Below are 19,761 nucleotides of genomic sequence, written 5' to 3'. Positions count from 1 at the left end.
CTGACGGCGGTTCAATGCTTCGGCCGTCCTCCCGCAGATACAGCCTCGATATGCATTATTCAACTTTAAATATTTATTTGGAATATATTTTCCAGCGCGGAGGGATCGAATGCGGACCATACATTATGCAGACGCCACCTCGTCGCTCCCAATCCAGGAATAATGTGTGCGATGGGTGCCACAGAACCTGCTAGATTAGCTTTATCACCAAAGGGAGGTCTAATAACTCCATCGAACCTCATTTACATCTATATTGCACTGGCTGAGCGATGCACAGGGCCCGCCATGCTGATCCAGCTACTTCAGCAGAAAGACCCAAAGGACCCTCTACACACATAGCAGAGGTGGCCTTTATTTTTAATGATGTTACCATTTCTGGGCAGACGGTGCATAAGCACATTCGTTACCTCGAGGTTCCGCTGAGGTACTGTTGCCGAGGTACTGTATATGCAGTCAGCAGCCAGACGCCGATGGAGAATCACTTTGAGCAGGGTCCAGACGGCAGAGTCTGAAATAAACACGAGAGACCACTTTTCTCCCCCTCTCTCTGGAAACATTAAAGATGGGCCAATGAGACTGCTTGGGAGGAAGGACACGTACCTTTAGATGCCACCATCTTTTCAAAGTCTCTGAGAAACTCTGTGTAAAAATGCATACGCACGACAATAGCTTCTGAACAGGGAGGCTACTCTGCAGGCTATGAAAATACTCAGGGAAATGTTACCCATTTATTTTTACAATACAATAAAGCATAGAAAAGGTGACCTCTTTACAAATGCCCATTCTGCAGAGAATGGTGTTAGCTCCCATTGTTTTGGATTCAGTCCACCATGAAAGGCTGAGTAAGGTGGTGGACCAGAGAGCTAACAGACCATCATATTCACATAGTTTGGGGTAAATAAGGGGGGATGGGGGGTGCAGAACTGAAAAAAGAAAAAAAAAAGAAAAAAGTAATTACATCAGTTTCCATGAAAGGAAAACCAGCATGACACCCCACTCTATTCACTGCCAGATGGGCCACACACATGATGTCAGGTGTTAAGATTATTACTTGTAGAAGTGTAATATAGTGATGTAATCCCCGAATAGGGAGCAGTGATATCACAAGAAGTTGGTAGGTGAGGTGGACACATGCTAGGCTGGCTAGAGGCAACAGCCAGGTCAGCTGCTAACCACAAGGTGCTACAGTAAGTTTTGACCTTGTCTACCAGTCCATATTTGTCTTACACTTGCTTATTCCAACCAAGAAACTAGAAACTCCATGTCTGACAAAAAGCAAGTGCTTTTCCGCACCCCTCAGCAAACCCCGTGGTGTGCCTTTATTCATCACGTTTAACTGCACGGTTCGCTGTACATAAAAATAGGTAAATGTAAATGACTGTGGCCTGTTAATAAATTTCACCGGTACATTAATGCGATGCAAAAGGCAGGTTCATTTATTTTATTAATCACATTATTTGTACATGGAAGTTCAGTTAAATATAAAGTACACAAATACACAACCAGGAGTCCCGAATCATACAGTTAGACATTATTGTATGGCACTTTTATACACACTTGTATCAGTATTATCAGTTAGAGAGATCCGGTGCGTTACAGCTGAGGAGTACTGAGTGATCCGCTGCTAACGCAATAAGCGCAATCTCTCTCAGCCCAAGCCGCTATTACGGGAAGTGTCTGTTAATCCCGCCATTGTACTTCAAACGGAGCGCTTAACATCAAACATCTCGCTAATTAGCGCTGACACGGTGGATACGCCTTTTTTCACAATTCCATTATAAATCAATCAGAATGGTGCTTGGGATAGGAAGCCTCACCATTTTTGCTGTTCGTAGGTCTTTGTGCCATTAAATATGCCCCATAGGGCAACTTCTTCTAACTTCTTTCATCCCTACCTCTCCAGAGATATGATACCATTCCCTTGGGGAAAATAAAAAGAAAACCCCTTTGCTCAATTGGTAAGTCACCCCCAGCAAAAGAGAGACGAATGTAATGCAAATTGTTAAAGACTATAAAGTGCTAAATAACCATTTTCCAAATAAATAACAGAAAATAACCCCAGAGGTCAACAGTGCCTTTATTACTTTTAAGCAAAATCACTTTTCTTACCCTGTTAGCATCCAACAGAGTTTCTGTCTTCAGATGCCCATTTAATTTCCCTTATGTCTCCAGCGCACTGTTTGTGGTTTTCCAGACCGCGTACATGGACTTTCTACATTAATTTTCTTCCTCTCAGAGCGGATACGTCTGAAGCAGATGCCAAGAAAAGCTTGACTGGGAAAAGCACAAACGTGACCTGAAAGGAATGCACACCTGTCATTTATTTTTCCGCAGCAAATGGCCTGAAATTATCTTTCAGAGGGAAAGAGAGAGTATGTGCAATTACATGTGTGTGTGTACCTGTGTGTGTCCATGTGTGCGCCTGTGTGTATCTATGTGTGTGCCTGTGTGTACCTGTGTGTGTGCGCGTGTGTGTGCGTGTGTGCCTGTGTGTGTGCTTTATGTGTTTAGAGGTGTTACGTCTGCTCTAGTCATTAAGGAGCCACTGTAGATTCAAATAATCATTTCCTTGAAGCACAACTTAAGGGGAAAACAATAATGAAAGCAGGGAAGTAATCTTAATACCTGTAAAACTGTACTAAAGTAACAAAAAGGAGGCACGTGGTAGGTTCTACTTCTGTACAGAAAAGACAATTTCCTACCTACAGAAAAAAAGTGCAGATTTCCATATTTAATAGGGTCCATTTTGCCACAAACAACAGTAAGTGCAGTTAGGAGAAATTAAAACACAGTACTATAAGGCCATAGTGAAAATGGCTTAAGAGCTTCACATTATTCTAGGGCCAACTACCATACCGACATCAAGGAGAAAAAACAAGGATTTGTTTTCCCTTTTCATCTGCTTCACATGACAGATCAAAACCAAAACTTGATTAGCATACTGCATGAGACAGAATCAACGTGTGTTTGAAAAATCAGTAATTAAGAAGTTAAGCTAATGGCAGTTACAGCATAAAATCTGTTTGCTGTATTATTCACAAATGCTGCCTTTGTCCACTAACATTCCGACCATCAGTATAAACGGTTAACTCGGTGCCAAACTCAAGACAAGGCTTAAAGAATGTCAGTGCAAATTACAAAGTGCTTCTAAAACGGGTTTCCAAAACAGCAGACACGCACCAAGCAGCACTCTCTTATTAACTTTGATTAACTGTATCTCATAAGAAAGCTGTGAAACAACTGTGTTTACTTCAAAAGCTGCCATTTTTAAAAAGTGAACTGCAGTAGTGTTACAAAGTGGAGGAAAAAACAAGAAAAAAACCCCGCATAAACATGAATAACCAGGGCGTTCAATGCAATCATCTGCCTGGGCAACATTAGCTCATGAATCTTAATTTAACTTTCCATTACTCAAGCTTATTTCAGGTTTAAAGTTCAATCCAATACCTTGAGAAAAGCTCCGTGTTTTCAGTGCAGTTATTGAAACTGAAGAATTCAATCTCATGCTTTCAAATGGAATTATGAACAAAGGCAGCGTATAAGTTCCTTTTAAAACAATGCGGCTGGCATAAAGCGCATAGTTTCAACTGTGACAGACCCACATTATTTTCATCAGGTGTCTATATTCAGAAGTTAGTTCCAATGTCATTTCGCAAAAAAGAATACCTCACGTTAAATTGTGTTCATATGAATTAACGAACCATAATGTTTGAACTAAGGCGTAATTATTTCAAGACAATTTGAGTGAATTAGTTTCAAAAACCATCTCATTACCCAAAAACCCTTAGAGAATGAATAATGCGAATCAATTATATATCAAGAACAACTGAAGATACCATTTATCAACATGTAAAAGTGGCACAGATTACGTGGTGTAAAATGCAAATTATTGTTGAATAATTGTTGAGTACCCTTTCTATCATTCACACTGACACTATTCATTATCTTACAAACCTATTTTTTAAAAGTAACTATAAAGTGCACAAACAAGCTGTTCTTTTTATGGAACATAAAACCCAACACGGTTAAAAAAAAGAATAGTATTAAATCCCCTTTTTACGGTTGGTTAATGTTAAAAGTTTAAAGTGGTGTGGTGGTCACTTTCTCCTGCTGCTTTTAATAGCCAAGGCTGCCACAGATCATGAGTGAGCCACCACAGCACTGATTCACCGTACTACAGAAAGCGGGAGTGGGAGGGGTATGCTGTATTCTGTACATATACAACAACCCCACAGGGAGGACCACTCCTCTGTGAGTACTGTATAAAGGCCAGTGTACACCAAGAACTACGGCTATACCCATAACTGTAACCATAACGATGTGAGCATCCGCACTGACGAACGATAACTTTGTAAATAATCACCCGGCTATGTCATCTTACATTTTGCATGTGACGCCCAGTAAATTTGGATGGATTTTGATTGGCTGTCAGTTTTACCGCTCATGGAGCTTGTAAAAATAGCTCTGAAAATAATCCATTACATTACATTATTGGCATTTGGCAGATGCTCTTATCAAGAGCGACAAACAGTTGATTAGACTAAGCAGGAGACAATCCTCCCCTGGAGCAATGCAGGCTTAAGGGCCTTGCTCAAGGGCCCAACGGCTGTGCGGATCTTATTGCGGCTACACCGGGAATCGGTGGGACCTGCGGCTACACCTTGCAGGTCCCAATCATGTACCTTAACCAGTACACTACAGACCGCTGATCCCAACGATATCGTTCGTCACTGTCGTTGACGTAATAGTTGCAGTGTGGCCTCATCATCGTTATAGTTACGGTTCTTGGTGTGGACGGGCCTCAAACCTGAGGCCGGGTTCCGAGGGCGGACAGGGGTTCCCCCGCCGACACCGACTTGTTCATCAGCAGGGGCACGAGCGAGGGCCCTGCCTCCTCCGAGGCCCCGGGCCCCACCAGGCCCTGCCGGCGCAGGTTGATGATGGAGTCGGCGATGATGCGCGCTGTCGTCTTCTGGTAGCCCCCGGACGTCACCATGAGGATGGGAATCCCTCTCCGCCGGGCTGCCCTGAACACGATCTCGTCCCTCTTCACGATGCCCTGGCGGTAGGAGAGGAGACGGCCCAAATTTCCGTTAACCCTCATCCTTCGCAAACCGAGGCCTCCCTCACGTCACAGGCTGTCTATTTTTGGCCGCCCTTTTCCCCCCATGAGCATTGAGCGGTGACAATGGGCGGTAGTTGTTCCCGATGTTTCGCCGCACCTGGAAACAGAGGGCCTTTCATGCCACGAAATGAGCAGGGAGGGGTCCAGGGAGGAAGCCATTATACAGCCTGTCCCAGGGGGGAACGGGGTGGGGACCACAGCTGTCACATGAGGAAGATATGAAGCAATTTGTCCCGCTAAACGCCCACAAATCATAGCAATGCACGCATTTCACAAGTCTGCGTATACTGTACCTCTCTCTACTCTGAGTGGCTGAAAATGCACCCTCGATGTGCAACACAGGGCTTCTGCAATTGTTTTTAGGGGATGGCCATGATTTCTCATCAGCAGCATGGGGGCTAGCTTCTGGACCAGCTTGGGGACAGAGCCTGAGGCGCTTAGGATAACAGGCCAGGAGTTTTGCTGCACCAAAGCTTCATCCGTTTCTGTACCCAGAAATAAAGTTTATAGTCCAGCGACAGAATGTCACTCGACTGAAATCGCAGAACGTTCATGAACGCTCTATTGTCACCCAGAGTATACACCAAATGTCACTGCAGCCAGCAATGCTCGGTCGCTGGACTATAAACTGGCCTTAGCAGTTGCGAGAGCTAGCGTGAGGGTGTGTGAAACACACAGTGAACGGCAGGAGACGGGCCACAGTGTGCCGCGTGCTGGGAGAAAGCAAAACCGCTCTGGCCTGCAGAACGTCACGTTTGAGTGTCTAATTACCAGTTTTTTCGACAAGATATTACACAGAGCCTCTGTTTCATTGGTCATTAAAGGTAATGTGGCAATGCAATTATCCCCATTTAATTGAATTAATTTAAGTTCTTCTCCAGCTCAGCAGATGAGCAATGAATATTCTGATGTAAAACGACCACCAGGCTTCACCCAGGGAGTTTGAGATGAGCGTCTCTCCTTTTCTATAAAGTGCTTTGAGATTGTGAGATGAAAGTCACTGTATATCATCACTATACCTTCATCAACATGACCATCACAATCACCATGGCCATCACTATCATAATATTAGTTATCATCATTGTAAGGAATTTTGCTGATGACATAAACTAATCTCCAATGCGTTTGGAGGTTGCATTCAACTTGCTCAAGATATGAACAGAAGGGCAAAGAGGTCGGGCTGATTTTGTCTTGACAAAAAGGTGGCATACACACATAGTGGTGACAGTGACTCTTGGTTGGTAGTTACAGTAGAAACCAGTATTGTATTTCAGGAATGGGGTACAAAGCTAGGGCCCAAACAAACCTATATGGCATTTGCCCTGCCCTGCCTTGCCCAGTGCATAGTGACCATCTTTCACTCTAATTACAGTTAATTAGAGTGAAAGTAATTTATCTCAAATAATCATCATAATCATTTCCCCCCAGCTGGAGTGAGGGGGCGGACGGGGGGTACCTGTGGGGAGATGGCCAGCCCCCCCAGGGGGTCGCCGTCCAGGATGTCCGTCCCGGCGTTGTAGACGATGATGTCAGGGCGGGCCTCGTTCAGCGCGCCCTCCGAGTGAAGCTCCACCTTCTGCAGGTACTCCTGGTCCTCCGTCCCCCAGTCCAACTCCACCTTCCTCTTTATGGCCCCTGAAACGCACCCCCACCACGCCCCAGCATCACCACGTGCTCCACCGCCATGTTTCAAAAAAAGACATATTTTCATATATACGTAAGATATTCTACGGAGCCCCCCTGGTCACCCTAGGTTAAAAAAAAAAAAAATTGGCAAACCAAGCGCATAGTTTACAAAACTGAGGGTATGGAATGCAAAACCCAGAGTACAGATTTTCACTTTTTAAAATTTTTTTTATTTTATTTTTTTTTTACTCGGGTGAATAGGGGGGCTCCATAATATTCAGTAGGGGGGCAGTAATACACCTACATTCCTTGTCAACTGTCAGTAAAATCCAAAGATGAAGAAGAAGAAACATCACCACAATTTCAAAGGGATTCTGAAGGGTTTGGTGACTCCACAACAAGCATGTCGCTTTTTTCTTTACGATGCAAAAACATCATTGACATTTTCTGTGATGAATTTTGAGTACAGCTGCCTTGCCGGAGGATGATTACAGTTCAAATCTCTCATCACGAGATTGAACTAAAGGCAAAACCCATCTGCCAGGCTATTCCTGTGCATACACAGTGCACATAAAGCACTGTTCTTCACAAACATGAAAGGAAAACACTGCAGAGAAATACGTAGTGTAATAAAAGGCTTTACAATAACAGCATACAAAACCCATATCCTTCATAAACCGAGTAATTTAAAGTTCAAACAGGAGAGAGCTGCAGGCGACACATATCATGTACTGTATACAGCCGTGTGATGAGGTTGTCTTGCACCAATCACACTACGGTGCTTCAAAGCCGTGGTTCTCTACCATTTCGCCCCCTGTGCGAAAGGCCCCCCGTGTCCACGGAAATTCTCCAGGAGACATCATAACCTGTCTGCCTGCGCCATCGCGACTCCCTCCCTCCACACTCAAATTCAGTCAGTCAAGTTTATTCCGTTTAACACCATACAAGCGATAAATATCTGCCGTCGCAGTAATCCTCAAATATTTACAAAGCAGAAGCCTTTATTGTCTTACAGTACCGTTCATAGCACACACGTGTGTGAAAAGGGTTATTATATTTCATATACTATTAACTGCCTGCTTTGCGTTGTTTATTGAGCTGAATCATTTCTTATGTCTTGACGTTTTGTGATTGAAGCTTTCATTAATTTCCTGTCATCTCGAGGCCCCGCTGGCAGTGTTTTGGGCCCCCCAACTGCTATGAAGTGAATCCAGGCCCCGGCTCTGTGATCCAATACGGAACGGCTTGGGTTGCTGTCACATTTATCCACTTTTATTCAGAAAATGCCTGGTTTATTTAAAGCTGAATTTAAAACCTATGGAGCACTAGTGTGTAGTACTACAGACTTTGAATCATTCCATTTGTCCACACTCTTTCTGTTCCACTCCATATAAGTCCTTATCTCCTGTTTGTCTCTGAAGCCTAAAAGCCAAGGACTTATCTTGGGTGTCCTTTAAAAGGAGCGTGTCAAAGGTTCAACGTAATTAGCGTGTTCTTGTCTGAATTTCTTTTCACATCTTGGAGGTATGATATAGCCAATAGTTTTGCGAATTTGATACGGTGTGCAGTGGAAAATAGAAAATTCACATGAAGTGGATGTCAAACGTTAAATTAGCATTTCACAAAATTGAATGGATCAGACGTACTGTACGTATTTTATCGTTAAGGTTCAGCATTCCCTAACAGAGCTAAAGTCCTAAACGCCTTCTTTCATTTGTTTTCGCCCAGCATAAAAGCAGGTTTAAAAGGAATGGCACAACTACGTTTTAGGGGCTATTAGTGAATCCTGTGCTATGTGCACTAATGAAGTCTTTCAAGCCTTTTAACCACTGATGAACACAAAATGAGGTTCCCAGCAAAGAGAGTGCTTTGTCTTTGTAGATACGTATTGCCAATGAAACAGACATATTGAGGTTAGGAGGTTTACTATATTTGTAGGAAAACAGAGAGAAAATACAAAAAAGAAGAATGAGGCCCAATAGCGCTAATCTTGAAAAGAAAACAATGTCAATGTTAATTGAATTGCTATCATTGACAGGTGCATACTGTATATCACAGAGTATATAAGGACAGAAAAATAAAAGGGTGAAAAAGCTTGAACCTTTAATATGAAGAAATCATTCTCAACCAAATGTGACTCTCAAAATTAATTTGCCGGCCCTAAGGTCCAGCTTTTGACAGATTAAATGTGTGCGTTCGGCCTGTGGAGAAAGCGCAGCGTCTTAACTGACAGGTAAACGGGTAATTCCCCGCGCAGCTAAAAGACAGCTGCCAGCCGCCATAGGAACAACACTGAGATTAGTGCATAACTAAGCGGCAGTCACTGAGGTTGTAACTGGAGGAGTAAATGCGCTTTTTACTGCTTATTTCAGCTCTCCCCACAGCTCCATGGGTAAATCTCCCATGACTTGTTCTGTGATGTTTAATCTGGCAGAGGAAATACATTTCTGGCAAAGTAATGAACTAAAGTTTGCAAACTTAAATATGAAATCGCCCGACCAGAAATCTGTTAATGTGACTTCAAAAATTCTCAGAAATGTCAGGATAAATAACAGTGCCCCCTGCAGGACAGCAATAAAAGTGCTCGCTCTGCACAGTACACAGCCCATAATCTCCCACCATGGTGTTCCCGTAGTGATATAGTTAACAAAATTAAACCAAATCAATAAAATAAACATGACATTTGCCTCGGTAAAACTGCATACCAATGAACTGCTTTCATTGACGCACTGTGCAATCAGGAATGAGCTGGATCTTGAGCCCTGAACTTGCACTTACACTTAGGACATAGTTAGCACCTTAATCGGTACCTCTTCTGCTCATTTTCCTTCACTTGTGATGTAAATCTGGGCCAGGCAACAAATGATATCACAACCACACTTACGCTTGGCATAGCCATCCCCGGGATATATATAACGGTTGTACACATCCATTATATAGACTCTTCTGTCTTCCAGGAAGTCTCGCTCGTGTCCATTTCCCTAAAACACAACAAAACCAGAAATGAAGATCAAGATATAGCAGTTGTTGTATTTGGGTCCAGGTGGCGTTCGAATGACCAATCAACACCACAGCAGGGATGGCTCTGGTTCTGAACAGCAGAATCCCTCCCCGGATTTCGACGCAGACTGAAACCACACCTTTTCACACTGTACCTTACTCCATCCATCCTGATCCCCCGCCCCCCCAAATATCCCTGTAAATCACCTTGCACTTACGACGACTATTATTAACTGCTCTATACGGGCAGTTTGTTATTCGTGGATTTGATGCTTTTCACTTGTTGAGGAACGTATGCACTTGTAAATCACTACGGATTAAAAGCGCCTGCTACAGTAAATGACTGAACAGTGAATGTGCGTCATAGTTACATGAGCTGGCTGCTCTGGCTGCTGTTTAGGGGATTGCTGCAGATACGCATGCCCCAAACATGGGTGTTCTTTCACAACATCCGTGTACAGCCATCTGCATTCAGAGACACCGTTACACAATGAACGCTGAGGCGAGGCCGATCTGTGATCAGTGCTATTTAGATTATCCCTCCTTTTGGGCGTGCACACACTCATCACAAGAAACTGTTTCAGCTTTTATGGGTGTATGTTCTTTTGGCATCAATCCGATTTACTATTCAGGAATCGGGATTATGACCAAGCACTGTGCCACCTCATCTGTCAAGAGAGGTGACCGGGCACAGGCAATCAGGGGATTTCATCTCCTTAACGTCAAGCCTTTTGGAAATCACAGTAAACCACAGAAGAAGACCCAATAAGAGCAGAATTTCATCGTTATGAAAGGGATGGACTTAGTCAACACACCAGCACGTATTCCTTTGAGTTGATCGCCCTCAGCAATCTGTAAGCTGGCAAGAGCAATCATCCAATCGCAAACCTCAATCGGGAAAACCACAAGTCATAAAGCCCATGGCAAGATGAAAGCTCCATTTTCAGATGGCCCAATACTACTGTACAAACATCAGGTCAGAGCAGTGGCCTGCGTCAGCAGAAGGGCTGTGGGCACGCCGGCTGTTGTTTTAAAGGATCCGTGACTACACAGGGGACCGGAGCTCACCGGAGTGTTCGACGAGGCGTCAGAATGATCCGGAGTCAGCAACATCTCGGATCATTTGTAAGCAAACGAGCCGACGGGGGACCAGGAAGGGAGGGGAGGGGCGGGACGTTGACTCCATCTCGGCGAGGTGTCACGACTTGTGGCCTCCCAGATTGCAGCCCATCAGTGACAGACTGTATTTGGCCGTTCGGTCCTGCCAGATTGGAAATTGCGCTGGCGGGTGAACTCCCCAGCCGGTGAGCGACAGCATGCTAACAGCCGAGCACCCAACGCATTACGGCCGCGGTGTTCTCTTGTTGCATCTGTTCTCTGTTTGGGTGAGACGTGCCTGTGAAAGCGTCAATTTCAGATCCCACCTCCTGTTCAATGAGTGACACAGCACCAGGGCTGGAAGAAACGGTTTCACCAGAAATGACAGAGACCCTCGACTCACTCACATCACAGGTATTACACTGCATTTAAACTACATGGACACATTAGGGACAGACAGGTCAATACCGCATACTGGACACACATGATCAGGAAGACAGAGTTCATGGATTAAGAGCGAGAGGTGGGGGGGGGGGGGGGGGGGGCTTAGGGAATCACCTGTACTGTGCTCTGGGCGCTTATAAATGTAATGGACCTGTCAACACATAGATGAAGTTCTACTCGTAAATCATACCAACAACTTCCCAACAAGCCTTCTCATTCATCTGACTGGGGGATGAAGCACACCCCAGAGCTGGTGTTTTTCCAGTAGCCATGCTGTCAAATATGTATAATGAAGATTTAAGACTGACAGGATGACAGGCATGTCCATAGTCAACAGGAGCTGGCTCCAACAGAAAGATTATATGATTTGAGGTTTGAGTAGCACACTCTCCACACTGAAGAAACATAATCCTCACACCTGATCGGGAAAAGATCGCTCAACCAGCAAGTGTTCTCGTGTCGACTAAAACACAAACAGCAGAAAAAAAGAATTTCTTTCACCTTTGCTTTGTGGACCAAAGCACATTCTACTTGAGAAATACACACAATTATTTTGAATCAGACTTCCGCTTTCTTTGCAACAGCAGTGAAGCACACAGCACGTAAGACCGGAGCACGCTCACTAGCTCTCGAGACACGCGGTGAACGACCCGTAGCCACAGCATAACGCCCCCTTCGTTCAACAGCGGCTGCGCTGGTCACATCCGTCATTTCACTCTCGACGTTATCGCCCGCTTGTCATCGCCCGAGCCTCCGCTGACAATCTGTCGTTGCGTTGTTTAGTTAACACGGCTCATTAGAACACAATCATAGACCCGTATACGCAGGGGGGGCAGGTTCCAGAGAAGCACTCTCAGGGATGACACGCCATAATTCTGCTCTCCTTAATTGGAGTGTAAGCTTAACTTTTCAGCCCTGTAATAATTCCTGCCTGCCCCAGCCATGCTGAGGTAGCAGTTTGCATCCATATTTATGCGTTCATGCAGATCCGCTCTTTTGTTCCCGGTGCTGCAGTCATGAATTATGTACCGAGCATGAGTATCGATCTAGTCTCCTTGTCCTGTCAATAACCAAGGGCCGTTATTATAATCCCGCTGCATTACAGAAAGAATATGACCATTTCGGGACTCCAGCCAAGGGTCGCTTGGATCTCGGTTCACGGTCAACGCAAACTCTATTAAAAAGCTGCGCTAATTGGAAGCGGATTAGTCCCATTGAGGAAAACAATGCGAGTTGTTCATGGAATAGCAAAACAAATGTATGTATGGATTCGGCGATGATGGCTAATCAAACACCTATTTGGAATGAAAAGAGTAATCCATGGGAATTCATGATCTATGTTGAAAAGATTATGAGGAGGGTGTCCCATTATGGGGAACAATGCAAGCTGTTCATGGAATAACAAATGTATGTATGGATTAGGTGATGAATAATCAAACACCTATTTGGAATGCTCTGAGAAAAAAGCAATCCATGGGAATTCATGATCTAAGCCCGTGCAGAAACCATTATGAGGACGGTGATTTGTTCATTTCAAAACAATGCCTTTGCATTTATTTATTTTCAGCCTTCATTGAAATGGTATAGCGCTCATTTCATTTCCATTTCTTGAAAAAACTTATTTGCAAAGCCAAATGGCATGCCACTCTTTCAGACGTCTCATGAACAGGAGAAACCTGTTTTAAAAAGGCTGAACCACTATAATCCTAAAGATTACTTCACAATGAGGTCAACATGCCGATTTATATGACGCCCAAACCAACGCTGCTTACGGATACATAAAAAGGCAGTCTGAGTGAAAGGTTTGTTCCGGATCATTCCGGAGCGCTGATGTCACCCAAATGAAAAACAGCTGACCGCCGACTGACAGGGGAGATTAACGGTCGCTGGGTGACGGCAGGACAAGGAGGGGAGGAATCTGTTGGCGCTCGGCCGCAGATCGACGCCGACCGTTTAGCCGAGTTCCCCTGGCAGAGCGAGAACGGCCGAGTCGCAGATCAGCAGCGCTGCCGTCGACTGGTATTCACGGTTACCGGCTCGGGAAAAAAAGTTTCCACCCGCGAAGTGCTCATAACAGGCGCCTCGCTGTGACTGCAGGCTGGTTCCCCGCTGCGCGCCGACTGCCTGTTTAGGATCTTTGTGGAGCCCGTCCTCAAAAGGTGCGCAGCGACTCTGGATGGGAGGCGAAGTTCTGCGGCTGAGCAGGGCTCTTTTCATCCTGCTTACGCTCGTCTTCCGCCTCTGATGCGCGGCCAGCCTTCCGCCAGATACGGCCATTTTTTACCAGCCTTCAAAAGGAGATACGCCGAGGCGCACCGGCCCAAACCCCCCGATCCTGCACCTTGAAGATTGTCAGTCAAGCTACTAAACTAGACTTTTATATTACTCACTGAACTCAGATATCTTTTGATACCAGGTAACGTGCCATATTTTTTCAGAAAGAAAAAACCATAACACAGATGTATTTTCACTAATGCACAGATAAGGCTCTAGCTGAAAACGAATGCATATTTATTCAAATAAAGTAAGCAGTAAGCAGTAGATTTGAATCTTTCATAGTGAACACCTCCATTTGGACCACTACAAGTCGTACCAAGGAATACACTTAAAAGTGAATAAAATGCAGAATTAATTTAGGTATTTCTGTAAACGGCAACTGTTGGATCCCATGACATGCATTTCTTTAGATTTTCTGAAATTAATGGGATTTCCAGTATAAAAACACACAAGCAATAAAACAAGAGTTTCTGTCCATTTTTGACAAGGACAAATTCAATAACGTGTCCTTCAATCAATCATGGCAAAAACTTAATGTATAAACATTTTTATGCTTTGTGATATTAGATTGCTGAGCAAGGATACCTCACAACTACTGTCTGTTCTGGCTCCACGGTGGTGGAATGAACTCCCCGTTGAGGTCAGAACTGTAGAATCTCTTCCCACCTTCAAGTGCAAACTGAAGACGCACCTCTTCAAGCAGCACCTCTCCCCATCCCTCCCTACCTCCCTGTGAACCTTAACTGTTGTCTTTCTGTGATTTACTTTTTTGTGTATCGGTATTTTTAGTTTGGCTAGGTAAGCAGTGTTTGGCTAGTTAAGTTTGGTCACTTTTGCTTTGTTGTTTGTTTGTTTATTTCTTTGTTTAAAATAAAAATAAAATAATAATACTAATTCAAATAGGCCCTGGTCCTTATCTTTGTTGTACAGGTAGCAGTTGAAATTGTACTTCCCTCTGGGGTCTTTCAGCGCACTTATCCCTGGTTATGGGTCTGCACTTTGTTGTATGTCGCTCTGGATAAGAGCGTCTGCCAAATGCCATTAAAGTAATGTAATGTAATGTAAATACTGTCTATGTCTTTCATTCCACACACCATTGCCCCGGGTGGCTCCTCCGTTTCCTCCCCGGCAGCAGTGCTATTCCTACACACACGTGAAGAGAGGAAGGTTCTGGAAGCATTTGTTTCCGATGAAGAGCGTGTATGCGCAGTTCAGCTGAACACATGCACGGTTGATTAATGAGGCTCTAGCTAAAACAGACACGAGTATAGAATCAGAGACCTGCCTGCGTGAGGTATTGTGCCACAGCACAACAACTGCTGAACAACCGTTTCCCCACAAAGTGAGATTGACTGCTTTATCCAGGTGGGATGCATTGTATATCGGAGCATCCCGGGAACATCATTGTTCACTTATTCCCCCAAGGGCTTTGGGTCCGGTAATTAAGACTGTAGAACATAGTGATCCATCCAAACTCGATGGGCCAGATTTACGTCGCAGTGCAAAATGCGGCCTGATGAGAGTGTGTTGGTGCGGTCGCAGTCTGCCTGAAATGTACGTCTTATTTTCGAAGGCTACAGCTCATTACACAATCGGCGAATGGGATTGTGTACGAACTGTATTTTGCGATATCTTAAACAGCGCAGTTAAAACACATGTTTAGTGCATTTAATATCTTCACTGCACGTGGCGCATTCCTCGTATCGACTGCCACGTAAAAGCGTATCCAGTGCAGGGCAAAAATGTGTACATATGCTTGCTGTGGCGGCAATTGTCTTCTCAATTAAATGCGAGATGTAACACTTCAATGGGCTGGACTACTGCCGGGATAAATTGGGAACGTTGTGTCGGAGGTTCCATGACATAATTTATTTTATAGAATGTTATAGAAGCACAATTATTTTTTAAACTTGCTACTGTGGTTGCTACTTGGTAACTACACATTATTTTCAGCACATTATTTCAGTAATTTCTCATAGTCACATTCATAGTACAGTCATAGTTTTCTAGCTTCGCATGAGTTCTTTTCATTGGTTCTTTTCATTAATTAATAAAATAAAATGCCATCATTAAATAATATTTAATATTCATAATCTGTTGCAAGATCATTTAAAGATTCGCAGCTTTATTTGCGCGGTCCACCCAAAAATGCATATGCATATGTAATTACGGAGAGAAGCACAGCTTGCGATGACTCGCCTAGATCACACACATGCTGCGTTTCCAGCCCTGCACTCCAGTTTGCCACATAAGACGCATGTTTTGTAAGCAGAATGCGTCATACTGTATGTGCGCCTGCAAATCATTGCAAAAGACTTAGGAAATCTGGCCCTATGTATTAGCAAATTCACAAAGCAAACTAAAAGAAAAGCCTGAACTTTCAGAATCAAAAACACATTTTGAAATGGAAATTCATAGGCTGAAATTCATCGTGTCATATGTGCGTCTAATTTTTCGCAGTTTTCACAGTTACATGAATAAATAAAACCTGAAATAAATGAAACCCTCTGGGATATTATTTTTTTTAGCTATTTTCAGTGAGAAAGAATAAATGTAAGCCCAACCTATCATATTATTTCTCGTAAGGAAAGGTCAGCATCACAAGTGGAATCTTAATTGGCCTTACACCTAACCAAGCACACACGTCCAGTAAACATTGCATTGGCCGTGTAGAATTATTCTCCTCGGTTTGAATTCCATCAGGACTAACAGACAAATGCTTTCCCCAAAGCTGACCTCCAATGCAACCCAATCCAAAGTCAACTCTACACAGCAAAATATTTAGTCTTAAATCAACTCTTTCAGAGTACATTTGAGTCCAATAGAGACTGGGAATTGGGAGTTGAATTAACATGGGATAATATACTGTGTATCTGCCAGGGCAAGGGAGGCCACACTCATGAAATTCAGGACTGCTGTTTAAGCAGGGTTAAACTAAACTACGACTCTAATGGGGATGCTCAGTTCACCGGAAGCCCAGAACATTAGGGAATTTTAATCTACTTGACTTATTTGCTACACAAGTGAGAGGCAAAGCCTGGTAGTTTATTTGAATCGATAGTTAATTAAAGTAACTCAGAAATCATGCGTTGCTGTGTAAATGCTGCTGCAACGTTTAACTTTTATCTGGTCATTGAACTACTTGTTATGCAGTCCTTTTGGAAAACAATGAACACATGAACTATGCAAGATGGAAAACAGAAAAATTATTCGAATTTTCAAATATATTGTATATATTCTATATATAGCGGCGTGCACAGCAATAAGTAAATTAAGTGGAAAAAATATTTTTGCAATTTGACTTGTTCTTTCTCCAGTTATGCAAATATGCTTTCTGGAATTTGTAGGCAAACGGAAAGCAATAAGTTACAAGTTGAAAAATAAACACGTCAGAGCTTCATGCAGGGAAACAGCATTTTCCCATTACTCTGAAACTTCTCCACTGTATTTCAGTGAGGAAGTTTCTACGCACAAACTCATCCCTTTTTTCAAGTAAACACAAACAAAATTTCTCAAATTACTGCAGCCATCGATTACAGGATATTTTTTTACGACCCCCTCTTATACACAGCTTTGTACAGCAGAAGTGGTGTTGGGTCTGAAAGTACCCACAGCCTGTCACAGGAACCGGGGAGATGTGGCATTGACACCGGTTCTAAACAGGGACATTATCCTGTCGATTGTGTCAATTCTTCTGCAGTATTTCTCATTGCCCATTAGGGAGGAAAAATGACTGTGGCTCACCTGATGAGCATCGAGGTCGATGATGGTTGCCTTGGAGACTCCCTCCACCCTCTCAAACAGAAACTGAGGAATGCAGATAAGAGAGATGGCCAGTCATCAGCTTGTAGAGCAGAATTACCAAACTTTCAACAGCCCTTGGATGGGTTCATGACAAATAATGTTATTGATTAAAGAATGTCTTGCAATTTCAAGTGAAAATTCCTTCTCAACATACATTAGCAAATTATCAAACCTGGGTCGATTACGTAATTATTTTGGTTTCAAATACTTTTCTGTGCTCAATAGATCTTCCTAATTCTAAATGCTCATTTAATTGCATAATAATCAGCACATCTGTAACTCTCCTTTAAATTCACAGCACACTGTGCTGTGTGATGTGAAAATATTTATATCACAGTTGGAGGGCACAAGAGGTCTGATAGTGCACACCATTACAATTGGTCTGTGATAGTGTGCACCATAATAAGAGGTCTGTGATAGTGTGCACCATTATAAAAGGTCTGTGATAGTGTGCACCATTATAACAGGTCTGTGATAGTGTGCACCATTATAACAGGTCTGTGATAGTGTGCACCATTATAACAGGTCTGTGATAGTGTGCACCATTATAACAGGTCTGTGATAGTGTGCACCATTATAACAGGTCTGTGATAGCACACACCTTTCACCGAGTGTCACTCGTACCTTGATGGCGAGTGAGATGTCCGCGTAGGCGCAGAAGCCCCCTCCCTTGTCGCTGGAGCAGTGGTGGAAGCCTCCTCCTGAGGGAGAAGCACACATTCAGCCCTGTCAGCCCAGCTCCAGGGACCACGGAAGGCCATTCAGCCCTGTCAGCCAAGCTACAGGGACCAAGGCCGGCCATTCAGCCCTGTCAGCCAAGCTACAGGGACCAAGGCCGGCCATTCGGCCCTGTCAGCCAAGCTACAGGGACCATTCAGACCTGCCCCATTATTCCAAACACACATAATTGGCCCTTTTGAAAGCTATTGAGTATATCGGCGTTTGTGAAGAATGGAGCTTATCCTCCCGTGAAATAACTAGGCGCGCGGTGACACCGGAACGGGTGTTTGCCCGGTGGCTGCTGGGATATGAGATCGGAGTTCAATGGGAATCGAAGCCTGGGCGATGGCACATTTAAATTGGTCGTACGTCAATGTATTTGGGTTCGGCTCTCCCCCTACCCTCCCCTCCACACGACACTGCTCACTTAGCGTGTATTTTAACCCTGGAGCCATGGCGGAGAGGAGGGGCGCTAGAACCGTTTACATTTCACTGATAAGCCACTCAACTCACCGTGGACATACCTCAATTACAGCTCATCCTTGCGGCAAAATAGACTTGAACGCGGATGACAGAGGCTTCGAATGAACAGCCCTCTTTTGCTTATTAAAGTAATGTTTATCAATGCAAAACAACAGCGGCCCGTTTCCTGAATAAGCAGCAAGCAATCAGGAGAACGGCTGAGCCAGCAGGAGTGGCAGGGAAAAGACTCTTTTACCCTCTCGCTTGGCAAACGGCAGACACGGATAAGCTGGGAATGCTGAAGGGAAGTGAGTGCAGGGAACACAAACACTAACACATAAACAGCAGCAACGCAGCAGATACGGCACCTAAAAGGACAGTACCTTTCAGTGCCTTCAAATGATTTCACTCATCAACTGCAATATTTATTATTTATTTATGTGCAGAAAATACAGTGTGTTACAATCCAATCCAAACAGCTTTGTTTTCTGCCTGTGTATACTTGTATTATTTGGTAAATGACAAATGGGACTGCCATTTTTACAGGTATAGCTCTTTTACCCATTCATACATACAACAACAGCGATGGGCTGCCATTCAAGGCACTGACCAGCTTGTCAGGAGCTATTGAGGGTTAGGTATCTTGCACCTTACACTTTGACACAGGGCAGGGGAACGAACCGGCAACCCTCCGACTGCCAGACGACCGCTCTTACATCCTGAGCTCATGTCGCCTTGACTACAGACAGAATGATACCAAAGACTATTTCACAGCTGCATTCATGAAGACAAAAGTTTGTACAGTAATTATCCAAACATTTATTTTTCACCGGATGAACGCCGTAACTCCACTGTGCACCAGATGGATCTGTACAAATGTCATTTCCTTCCTACTAACTGCATAACAAAAATAATTGTTCCAGGCTCAAAAAAACCTGAGAACAGACAAGTGACAATTATGCATAATCAAAGTAAAATTAAAGAAAACTTTCCACACTGGAAATAAGAAATTCATTACAATGTTAAAAACTGAAATAATGAATTAAGTAAACTCACCAAAAAAATTATAGTCAAGTTAAAACACCTGTACACTACAAATTTTTATAAATCTTCTTCTCTACTCTCTATACAAAGTGTCTTGGTTTTGTCATGTCTTTCCATGGCCTGTCTTATCACTGCTAGACTGACAAAATACAACCCCCCGT

General features: G+C 43.7%; 1 protein-coding gene across 1 annotated transcript in view; it reads right to left on the bottom strand.

Annotated features, from left to right (window-relative positions):
* Nucleotides 1–1,413: 1,413 nt before the first annotated feature.
* hdac11 (histone deacetylase 11) overlaps nucleotides 1,414–19,761 on the bottom strand; it is a 33,589-nt gene continuing 15,241 nt past the window's right edge. Inside the window, exons 7-11 of the mRNA XM_061219732.1 lie at nucleotides 17,999–18,075; nucleotides 17,315–17,377; nucleotides 9,636–9,732; nucleotides 6,582–6,760; nucleotides 1,414–5,059 (exon numbers count right to left, since the gene is read on the bottom strand). Coding sequence (XP_061075716.1) covers nucleotides 4,802–5,059; nucleotides 6,582–6,760; nucleotides 9,636–9,732; nucleotides 17,315–17,377; nucleotides 17,999–18,075 — 674 coding nt within the window. The 3' untranslated portion in view covers nucleotides 1,414–4,801. The remainder of the gene's footprint in view (nucleotides 5,060–6,581; nucleotides 6,761–9,635; nucleotides 9,733–17,314; nucleotides 17,378–17,998; nucleotides 18,076–19,761) is intronic.

This window comes from Conger conger, chromosome 14, assembly GCF_963514075.1.
Source record: "Conger conger chromosome 14, fConCon1.1, whole genome shotgun sequence".
Lineage (NCBI taxonomy): Eukaryota > Metazoa > Chordata > Actinopteri > Anguilliformes > Congridae > Conger > Conger conger.
The sequence above is the reverse complement of the archived record's forward strand: the minus strand, read 5'-3'. Positions and strand labels throughout refer to the sequence as shown.